Source organism: Lactuca sativa, chromosome 9, assembly GCF_002870075.4.
Source record: "Lactuca sativa cultivar Salinas chromosome 9, Lsat_Salinas_v11, whole genome shotgun sequence".
NCBI classification, from domain to species: Eukaryota; Viridiplantae; Streptophyta; class Magnoliopsida; order Asterales; family Asteraceae; genus Lactuca; species Lactuca sativa.
Window position 1 is genome coordinate 104,539,384 of NC_056631.2, and position 11,951 is coordinate 104,551,334.

The following is an 11,951-nucleotide window of genomic DNA, read 5'->3' on the forward strand; positions in this document are numbered from 1 at the left end:
TTCTTTGCCTCATATTCAGCTCTTTTTGATTCAGGATGTGTTGGAGACACTTGTGGTCCGTGAAGATGGTGCACTTCGTATCATAGAGGTAATGCCTCCAAATCTTCAGAGTGAAGACCACTACTCCCAATTCCAGATCGTGGGTTGTATAATTCACTTCGTGTGTCTTTAATTGGCGGGATGCGTAAGCTATCATTTTTCCACGCTGCATGAGAACGCAACCTAAACCCTAATTTGACGCGTCACAATAGACCACGAAATCTTCCGTTCCCTCTGGTAGAGATAGTATCGGGGCACTGCAGAGTGCTCGCTTCAGAGTTCGGAATGCAACTTCTTGTTTGTCCGTCCATTTGAAGGGTACGCTCTTTTGTGTAAGCGAGGTAAGTGGCTTGGCGATCTTAGAGAAGTTCTGAATGAACCTCATGTAGTAACCTGTTAGGCCTAAGAATTGGCGAACTTTTGTGGGTGTTGTCGGGACTGCCCATCCTTCGATGGCTTTGACCTTTGAAGGATCCACATGTATTCCTTCCTGACTAACAACATGACCCAAAAAGTTCACGCTACGGAGCCAGAACTCACACTTGGAGAGTTTTGCGTATAACTTCTCAGTTCGCAGGGTTTTCTAGGATTTGTCGGAGATGTTGGCCATGCTCTTCTTCGCTTCGGGAATAGACTAGAATGTCGTCAATGAAAACAATAACAAAGTTGTCGAGGAATGGTCGGCAGATTCGATTCATTAGGTCCATGAATGCGGCAGGGGCATTCGTTAGACCGAAGGGCATTACGACAAATTCATAATGTCCATAACGAGTTCGGAAAGCGGTTTTGGGAATATCCTCTTCCCGGACCTTGAGTTGATGGTACCCGGATCGTAAATCTATCTTAGAGAAGTAACTATCTCCTTGGAGCTGGTCAAATAGATCGTCGGTTCGTGGGAGTGGATAGCGATTTTTGACAGTGAGCTTGTTTAGTTCCGTGTAATCGATGCACCTCCTAAAAGATCCGTCCTTCTTCTTGACAAAGAGGACTGGAGCTCCCCATGGCGAAAAGTTGGGTCGGATGAATCCCTTGCCTAGGAGTTCACTGAGTTGACTGGACAATTCCTGCATCTCAGCAGGAGCTAATCGGTAAGGCGATTTAGCGATGCGAGTAACTCCTGGAACAAGATCAATTCGGTATTCAACTTGTCTCTATGGGGGTACTCCAGGAAGATCTTCGGGAAATATGTTTGGGAATTCACGTGCTACTGGAATGTCTCGAACGTTAACCTCTTCCTTGGTTTTATCCACTATGTACGCCAGGAACGTCAACTCGTTCTTTCGCAGATGCTTCTGAGCCTGGACGCACGAGATGAGGCGAAGGTTCGTGCTAGGTCTGTCTCCGTATATAACTAGGGTTTCGTGATCTGGGAGGTGAAGGCGAACGACCTTCTCGTGACACATAATTTCAGCATGGTGGGGGCTTAACCAGTCCATGCCAATAATCACATCAAAACTCCTAATGGAAACAAGCATTAAGTCTATTCGGAAGACGTGTTGATTTAGAGTTAGGGTACATCCGATGTAGACTTCCCCAGTGGATTCGGTTTTCCCATTGGCCATTTCCACCGTAAAGGTTTCATTGAGCTTCTGGGGTTGTTGTTTTAACAAATGTTTAAACTTATTGCTCACAAAACTTCGCTCCGCTCCGGTATCAAACAGGATGCATGCATAAGTGTGGTTTAGGAGAAACGTACCGGTAACAACAACGGGATCCTAAATAACTTCTCCCTGACCCATGGTCAGCACCCTTCCTGTTCCTCCATTTCCGGGATTGTTATTGTTAGGGCAGTTTCGACGAAAATGCCCAGTCCTTCTGCATCCATAGCAGGTGTGGCTAGGTCCTGCATTGTTGCCGCCATTGTTGGTGTTGTTGTTGTTATTGTTTCCTTGTTGTTGGTTCTGAGGAGGGTAAGTCCTGCAGTACTTTGCCGTGTGTCCCTTCCGATTGCAACTGGTACACTACATCTCTCTGCATTCTCTATTGTGATGGAGACCGCACTTGTTGCACTTGGGAAGATTACCGGAATAAGGTCTAGCAGCATTTGGAGCAGCTGAGGTTGGAGCATGTGGTATGGATGGAACTTGAGTGGTCGCAACATTAACTGCCACTGTTTGCTGCTTCTTGGATGATTCGGAGCCTTTACGTCCCTTTCTCTTGTTGTTCTTCCCTTTCTTGCTATCATTTTCCTTCTTAACTTCAGTCTCCATTGGCTTCTCACCCTTCTTGTTGTTGTGGTCATACAGCTTCTTGGCCAATCTCTTGGCATTGTCGAAAGTTTCGGGATTTGCAGCTATCACGTTTCCTTGGATCGGGGAGGTTAGTCCCCAGATGAATCGCTCGACCTTTTTACCTTCTAAGGTAATCATGCCAGGGCACAACAGAGACAGTTCGCTAAACCTTGATATGCAGGCATCTATATCAACGTTCCGGACAGTGAGATTCCACAACTCTTGTTCCATTTTCTGAATTTCACCACGAGGGCAATATTCGGCCATCAACATTTCTTTCATCCCTGTCCATGGCATGGAATTGGCTACAGGGAGTGTCATGGCTTCCACGTGTCCGTTCCACCAAGTGAGCGCTTGGTCAACGAAAGTGCATGCGGCAAACTTCACCTTCATCTCCTCAGGACAATCGCATATCTCGAATACCGATTCCACCTTCTCGATCCATCGTTTCAGGGTGATCATCCCTCCAGTGTCGTTAAAGGTTCGTGGTTTGGCATTGGTGAAGTCTTTGTAGGAACATGTTTTGGTGGGTCCTTGATTCATCCCGTTGTTCGAACTTCCGTCCCCTTATCCGTTGACTCCTCCATTGTTCCCTTGGTGAATTTGTGCCATTGTTGCGGTGACCACAGCAGATACAGCTGCTTGGAATGCAGCTGAGTCGACTTCGGGTGGGGTTGGCCCAGGGATTCCGTGAGTGGGTCGTTGAGGCGTCTTTCTGTCATGGAACGGAAAGATGTTGAGTGTCTGTGGTTTTTGTGAGGTTGTGATCCTATAGACTAGGTGTGGCACAAACTTAAGTAATTATACAATTTAGCATACAATCATGGATACATAACACATAGCAAATTATAACGTCACAATAAAACATGTAAAATCTTTAATTACTATTACCCACACTTTGATACATGAAATTTTTGCTCGAAAGAGCATACATAAGCGGTACTAGTTTGACAGCATAACGGCTCTATGAGTAGTGTAGTGATGTGTGCAAACTCACTTAGTTTTAACCCTACTTTTAATTATAAACACACAAAGGCAGTGGACCTATCAATTGTGGTATAGTTGAATAAGTAGGGTATCGAACACAGGGAACGGCGAATTAAAACTAAAAACTAACTCTATCTAAATTAATTAATAAGTAGGGGGTTTTCTCTAGTTTTACAAGACTAGAAAACTTACTAACTATTACTTAATCTAAAACTTAGAAAAACAAAGAATTAACTAGATTCAATAATGGGAGGGAACTTATGTTTAGTTCAACTCAATTGATCCTATGGTTGATTTCAAGGTAATGGTGCAATGGATTAACTCTTTTGTTGGTTACCGATTCAATTGATTAGATTCGCGTTCACTACACTAATCCTTAGCAAATAAACTAACTTAAGCAGTGACCAGTTGTCTAATTTAATTCAATTCACTAGGTTATTTATTCGGGTTAATTTAGACTTGCAATAGTTAACTAATTTGGTCCTTTAATTAACTTCTTGTTGATGGTCATCACACAAACTCACACATGAATTTACTCAATTTTCTTATTAATTATAGTTTCATGTTCATTAATCCTAGACATATGACAAAGTGGTCACATAGCATATGAGGTTTATAATTAATAGATGTTCATGCTATTCAATTACCTTCCTATTAATAGAAAATTAATTATCATTCACACACAAGGTTCTTTAGCAAGCTAAAATAACAAAAATCACCAACTTTAAGTTAATCCTACCAATAATCAAACTATAGTATCAATTTCGTATCCCCAAACAGAAGTTTAAGAGTTTTAGCTCATAATTGAAGTAAGTAACAGCAAACAAACAGATTATAATTGTTTAACCATAATGAAAAACAAAAGATTAAGTAGAATGATGAAGTTTGCCTCAAATCTCCTTTGGAATTGAATTCTAGCTTGTATCTTCGTCCTCTAGGCTTTTTCTGACTCTTTAATCGCAGCTAACCTCTTCTAAATCGTTCCATAATTCTCTCCCATCGTTCTGAGAAGTTATCTTTATATATGCGAAACGACTCGTCGAGTCAGGTGTCGACTCGTCGAGTCCATCTCTCAGTCCCCGTATGCGATAAGTCTCTGGGTCCCCGAGTCTCTATCTTCTCGAATATTCGTGTGGACTCGCCGAGTAGTCGACCCTACTCGCCGAGTAGGTGTTATTTTTAGTGTTTTTCTTCTTTGTTCCATTCTCGAGCTCTCAACCGCTTCTCCTGCTTCCGAGCTTCACTTTTGGACTGAAAATATAATTCAAACACTTTTAAGTACCTTTTGTCCATAAAATGCAATAATTTAGCTAATAGATGAATAAAAATATACACTTAATATGAACTAAATATGCACATATCAAAATACCCCACACTTGACTTTTGCTTGCCCTCAAGCAAAACTGAATTTTAAAACATTAGAATCACATATGACAGCTCCAATCTGACCCAACCATTATGCCAAGACCGCAATGCATACATTTGTGTCTAAATTTTTCCTAATAACCCCCATACTCCAAATACTCACGATCCTCATAAACATTCGCCCACTCACCCTGAACTATGCTCATTTTATGCATCCCTCTGAATCCATCCGCAGAAAACCTCTTACCCTCAAAGTATTTTTAGTTGAGCAACCCAAGCATACATAATCTAGAATTACAATTTATGATACCAATATGGAGCTCTTTTGAATTCTTCACTTCCTTGATAATTTGATCTTTGATTTCTTTGAATTTACCACCTTTATTGTTTGACTTTTGGTATCTTCAACTTTTGAATTTCTTGGAATTTTGATCTTTTGATCTTCACTTTATTTGCTCCAAAATTCTTCAAACTTTTCTTGCAATTATTTTTTACATGTACCTCTCTTTTTTCACTCAAAAACCTACATGCTTAAGCAGGGGCGCTCAACTTCAACCTTTATTGGCTAACGATAATAATTTTCCTGGATACATTTCAGGTTTAGGCTGCTAAACATATTGCATCCCTCGGGCTGAGCAAGGTCGTGTTTTTGTCCCATGATTTCACTGGAATAAGGAAGCCACAAATGCACTAGAACGTGTATAGGCTCAACTAAACATTTGGGTTTTCATGCAATTATCAACACAATTCTAACATGGAATCCTAATTTGCTTTTACCAAAATTTTCTAAATTAAGTCCTAAGTAATATTTTTGGTATGCAACAATTTTTTTTTTTAAATTAGACCTAAATTAAGATTCTAAATTTTCTAATATGTGACCAACCCCCTACCCCACACTTATTTTATGCAATGCCCTCATTGCATATTATGCAAAAATAAAAATGCAAGTATAGAGAGAATTGGAACAAACTCCCCTGGGGTAGCAGTCGATAGGTTGATACTCTTTTTTTCAGCTCCATCTTCACTTGACTTTAGACATGGGAACAACTCATCCATGTCTTGGGTGTCAAAATCTTGTGTGGCAGCTCCAAATAGGCAGGGAAACAGTGTAAGATCTTCAAGAATCGATATGGAAAAATAAATGGTCAAGCGGTACACTCAGCAACATCAAATCAGCAGTCCTTTTAGTATAAAAATGAATGACTCGTCGAGTCATATATGCGACTCGTCGAGTAAAAGCGCGGACAGGTTCGAATATGTGAAAATACAAGGCGACTCGTCGAGTCAGTTTAGTGCACTCGACGAGTAGACCGCTGGATGAAAAAAATTGGCATTCTGCATTGGTTCCAGCTTCTAATAAATCTTCAAAATTTCTCATAACTTCTAGACTCACTCGCTCATGTCCCTTAGGACCAGACTCGACACTTTGACTCTAACGCTTCCCTTTCTTGACTCTCTCTTTCACTCTTTATAACTCTATTTCCTCTACAACTCTAAACCCTTCTATGCAAGCACTCCTAATCCAATTCTGAAAATCATCAAGGCAATCAAACATCAAGCAATAAAAGTAAAAGTCTTAACAAATCCCAAAACACACCAAATAAGAACAAAAACAAAATAAAAATTGTTCAATAAAAACATAAAGAACTAATCCTCCTCCTCATCGTCATGATCATGCGCAACTCCACTTCCACTAGTGCCACTCCTTCTTGCATTGATCACCTCTTCCCAAGACGGAATATATGGGAAGTTACCACCATCGATATGCGGAATATTGAAGTGGTCAAAAAGTCGAATGTGGGATTGATTGCTAAAGTTGATACCTCGCGCCATTTGATCTTGTAACCGCCTCATCTCAACATTGTACCAATCCATTGGTACTTCATCATTGTCTACCGGAATCACTGGCGGTTCCTCCTCTACATCTCGCTCTCGCCTCGATCGGACCCTCCTTCCCGACGCCTCGGGACCAACAACAGGATCATCATGCGGGATAGCATAATGACCACCACCATAGTCCTCAATAATCCTAGCCCTCCTAAAAAGAATGAGATTTAATGGAGGGGTAGAAATCATTGTCATCAAATTCCACGCGCCACGGGTCATCAACCCGAACGTGTTGGCGAGCCATGTAATAAACATACCACCATTAATCTTCGATGTCTTGCGATCCTTGACCACACCCTCCGCCAAATATGAAGCCAAACACCATGGAATATTGCAAAAAGTGTCTGGTGTGATAATGCTCCATAAGTAAAAAACATCAAGGTTAGAAACCTTGTCATCATCCTTTCGTTGGTTGATGGTGGTGGAGATAAGGCGATGAATGAGACGGTGTGTAGGCGACCGAATGCTTCCCTCCTGGGCTGAATTCGGAATGTACACTTTGTTAGCAATCGTGTTCCACCAACCCGTGCTCGTCACACCATCGGGGAACACTTTGTGAGAGCGTTCCATAAAGGCGCGGAAAATAGCAGTCGAGACCACCGACCGGTCATAAATACCCATTCGACAAGCAAGATCAACAACGGAGCACTGATGAAACTCGCCCCCAAGGCAGAAACTGACACTTGTCGGGTGATAGCAATCATCTCCTCCACGAAAAGATACCGTGGAGAAAAATTCCAGGCAAAGCTCCCGGTACACCGACTCTTGAATACGAAAGACCCGGCTCCACCCATCGCAAACCATCGTCTCCCCCTCGTAAGCAAACTCCTTTAAAAGATAAGGAGCCAACTCCTCTTCATAACGCGCACTTTGCAACCAATCCCAATCAATTCTGTTGGGCACGTAAATCTCTTTCTTTCTGACTTCAGCTAATTTCTTCTTCCATCTCATCTTGGTTGAAGCTGATTTGATTTGAGGGAAATTCAACCAAGGAAAGTCTCCTTGGCGTCCACTGGAACCTTGACCTCTGTGAAACATTGTCCCTGCAACACAAAGAACACAAAACCCAGAAAAACACAAAAAATCATTAAAATAAGTCACACCTGGGTACCCGACTGGACTCGTCGAGTCCATGTCCGACTCGGCGAGTCGCAAGAACTGTGCGAGTCAGTCGACGAGTCTGTCAAAATTCAACCACTAAATCTCAAAATTAACTCAAGAGTTTTGTCCAGGGACATGTCTATAATGTATTAGGGCAGGAATAATCATTCAAAGCAACATTAATAATGAAAAATCAAAACCCTAAAAATTCACTATAACTCAAAATCGGGTATTCTATGAAATTACTACCATAGATCATCTAAAAATCATTGCTTTTAACAGAAATTAGGAAGAAATTCAGTACCTTTTGTGATGGAAATTGAAAAACTTGAAGAAATCTTGAAAAAGTTGATGAATGCTTGAGATAGAGAGTAAGGAGGGAGGCGCACGACGAGTGAAGGGCAAAAAATGATTTCATTAGGTTAAAACCCTAGTTACCGGTTGTAAAAATAATTTCAAATTTTTTTTTCTGTAAATAAAACCGACTCGGCGAGTCTGGTCGCGATTTTTGACTCGTCGAGTTATGGTCAGACTCGGCGAGTCTCTTGCAAACAATTCAAAAATTATAAAATTTTGCCATTTATTTAGAAAAGAAAATTTATTCCACCCCACACTTAGTCCATACGCACTCTCAAGCAGACATGTCCGACGAATTGGAAGATTAGAATTCTAAAAACGAAAAAAATTCAAACAAAACTAAAAAGATAAAAGAAAGCAAACTCTAGATAACGGGTTGCCTCCCGCCAAGCGCTTCTTTTTAAGGAGTCGTTAGTTGGACTCTTTCCTATCTACGTCTTGTCATCTTCCAGCATCGGGAATGCACGCCTAATCTTTTGTGGCTCGTACTTTGTCTTGTAAGCGTGAATCTTCTTTTTGTAAGCCCGTTTTAATTCCTCTCTTTTCTTTTTTTTACAACATCATCCTCGGCTGCTTGGGCTTCCCTTCTCCTCTTTTTCTTCTTCACCCCATTCTTTTTCACCTTCTCTTGCACCTCCTTTTCCTTAAACTTAATCACTTCATATTTTGTGAAAATTCGTGCTCTAGGTTTGGTAATGAAAGGTTGATCAGCATCAACTCTCCTATCCATTGCCTTCTCCTCTTTTTCTGTGCTTACTTCATCTTCAAGCGGAATTGCATCAAGGCAGGCTATATGGACGTGTTGAATTTCCGTGTCCATTTCTCCTTCTTCTGTTTGTTCTTCTAAAGAATGAGGAAAAATATCCAAGTCCAACATATGCAGAGAACTAGCAACAAGCAGATTTAAGTCGTCCAAGTTGTTGGCAATTTCGACTGGACTCGTCGAGTCCAGGAAAGTGACTCGGCGAGTCAGATCGTATTTCACCATTTCCACTGTGTTTTCCAAGTCGGCTCCTTCCAGTAGCTTTTCTATCTCCTCCAAGTCCTTGTTAACATCTCCATCCTCTCCAGAAGGTAGCAAAAACTTGCTTGGATCTTCTTCTTGCAAAAGTGAAAGTTCTTTTGTAGTATCTCATCATCTAAACCGATAAATGAGATCTCTTCTTTTCCTTCCTCTTATTGTTTGGCTTCTGGTACAGCTCTAAATATTGCGGACTCGTCACCTACCCTTAACGTTAGTGTAGACTCACATACATCGATTAAAGCACATGCGGTGTTTAAGAATGACCTCCCCAAAATAATCGGAATTTCGGGGTCTTCTTCCATATCAAGCACCACAAAGTCTACTGGAAATATGAACTTGTCGACTTTAATAAGAAGATCCTCACAAACGCCTCGTGGATGAATTGTTTTCTTGTCTGCCAAATGGATCTTCATGTTTACCAACCTTGGCTCCGGTAAATTTAGTTTCTTGAAGAAAGAGAAAGGCATTAGATTGACGCTTGCACCCGAGTCGGTCAACGCTTGAGTGACAAATGCATTTCCAAACTGGCGCGGAATTATGATACTCCCCGGATCGCCCTTCTTTTCGGGTAACTCACTCAATATTATTTCCATGACTTCAGCCAAATCTTTCCTATAAGCAAAGAGACCTTTTAGTAAGTTGATGTACTTAGGTGTTTTAAGCATCGTTTCTACAAATGGCACATTGACTTGTAGGGCTTTAACATGCTTCATAAAGGCTCTATAAGCTTCAACTTTTTCCTCAGGCATGGCTTTGATTGGGAATGGCAAAGGAGGATTATATGGCTTTAAGGGAATGACAGTTATGTCATTAATGCATGGACTCGTCGACTCCATAAGAGGGACTCGACGAGTCTGGTCGGGCTTAGCTGGAGCCGACTCTTCTGTCTTTTATGCCTTCCTATTGGAGATCCTCTGTGCATGTGTGAAAATTTTTTCACTTCTGGAAGTCACTACACTCACATTCTCCATTCTCGGATTGGTTTATGTGTTACTTGGAAGTTGTACCGGACTTCTTTCGTTCACTTGGTGTGTAATTTTTCCCAGCTGTTTCTCAATGTTGAGAATGGATGCCTGCTGATTCCTTAGCATATTTCTGGTTTCGTGTATTGCAGCATCGTGATCATTATGTCTCTTTTCGGACACGACTATGAATCTAGCGAACAATTCTTCTAAATCTGGTTTCTTTTCCATTACTGGTTCTTCCTTTTGATAAAATCCCCTCTCCTTCTGCTTGTATTTCTCCTCCTTAGCCTTCTTGTATTCTTCGTATGGGAGCCATTCCTTCTTCGGTTTCCGTCAATTCTCGTCGTATCTATCGCCACTTGAGTAGAACACTTGAGCCTTCTTGTTTCCATTTTCATCCAAATCACAATCCTCTGTGAGATGGGGCCCTCTACAACTCTCACATCCAACCCGAATAGCATGGATTGTTTGATCCATTTTTGTCATCCTTCTATCTAGACTATCGAGCTTAGCTATCACCGCCGCCATGCTATCATTTGCCGAGTTCACTACCCCCCGACTTACTTCATTTCTTGGATTATGGTATTCTATAGAATGCTTAGAGAATTCTTCAATTAATTCCTTGATTACCGGGGGCGCCTTCTTCGTGAGCGGTCCTTGTGAACCGAGAAATTGCCTTGTGGTGACATTGACTCCATCATAGAAAATGGAGACCTCTTGTTGGCTATTGAGGTCATGGTGTGGGCAATTTCTAAGCAAGCTCTTGTACCTTTCCCAAGCTTCATAAATAGATTCTCCGGGTTGTTGCTCGAAGTTGGCAATGGCTTTCTTTAGCTTGGCTATTTTGGAGGGCGGGCAAAAGTGGTCTATGAACTCTTCTTTCATCTTGGCCCATGTGGTGACCGATCCGGAAGGAAGTGACTTTAACCAATCCTTTGCAGCACCCTTGAACGTGACTGGAAGCATGCGAAGAAGTTGGGTCTCGCGTGGAACATTCGGTACGTTGAAGTAGTCAGCCACATCATTCACTTCGTCCAAGTGCTTATAGGTGTCTTCGTGATCCTTCACATAAAAAGGAATCTCCTTGAGTTGAGCGAGAATATGGCCTTTTAGTTCGAAAGTAGCGGTTGCGGGAATTGCGGGCTGCACAAGTCCTGGGCCGGTGTCATCGCGCATCCTCTTCTTCCATTCCCCCATGGGCACTTCATCGATATTAGCCATAGTGAGAGCTAAATCGTCTTCAAACTCGGATTCGTGCTCGTATGTGGGTTCTTCTTCTTCCTCGGTCTCGTACTCGGTGTCTTCTTGAATTGGGTCTTCGATTGTCAAAGAGGCACTGGATGCTCCTGATTTGATGCTCATCTTCTTTCTGAAAACGGACTTGAGGTTTTTGAGTGGCGAGTTCTTTGAAGAAGCGGATTCTCCAACGATTTTGCCTTTGCTCCTCCTTAGTTCGGATTCCGGGTCTTCAAGAGGAGGGACCAAAGGTGTATCAGATCCTCGGGTCATGAAACAACTGTGAACAAAACAGAAAACACGTAAAAAGAACAAAAATAAAATAAAAAATTAAAACCGTAACAGCGATGTACTCGCCGAGTCGGCACGAGTGCACTCGGCGAGTTCAAGGCAAAACACAGAAAAAAAATTTCTACTTACTTTAAAATGGATTTTTATCAAAACTTATACTACTTACTAAATTACCTTTTAAATAACTTTGTGTAAGATAAACCCCACACAAAGGATCGATTAAATTAGAATTTAATGTTAATTTTATAACCGTTCCCCGACAACGGCGCCAAAAACTTGATGTGTGCAAACTCACTTAGTTTTAAACCTACTTTTAATTATAAACACACAAAGGCAGTGGGCCTATCAATTGTGGTATAGTTGAATAAGTAGGGTATCGAACACAGGGAACGGCAAATTAAAACTAAAAATTAACTCTATCTAAATTAATTAATAAGTAGGGGGTTTTCTCTAGTTTTACAAGACTAG

The 11,951-nt window shown here is 41.5% G+C and overlaps 1 protein-coding gene and 1 non-coding gene across 2 annotated transcripts; one reads left to right on the plus strand and one right to left on the minus strand.

Annotated features, from left to right (window-relative positions):
• Positions 1–9,143: 9,143 nt before the first annotated feature.
• LOC111905604 (uncharacterized) lies at positions 9,144–9,740 on the minus strand. Its single transcript, XM_023901300.1, has one exon. It carries the CDS (start codon positions 9,738–9,740, stop codon positions 9,144–9,146), a length of 597 nt encoding a protein of 198 aa, XP_023757068.1.
• A 946-nt stretch (positions 9,741–10,686) lies between these two features.
• LOC111905608 (small nucleolar RNA R71) lies at positions 10,687–10,793 on the plus strand. Its single transcript, XR_002854953.1, has one exon. It is a non-coding gene; the product is annotated as a small nucleolar RNA R71 (small nucleolar RNA).
• The last annotated feature ends 1,158 nt before the right edge of the window (positions 10,794–11,951 follow it).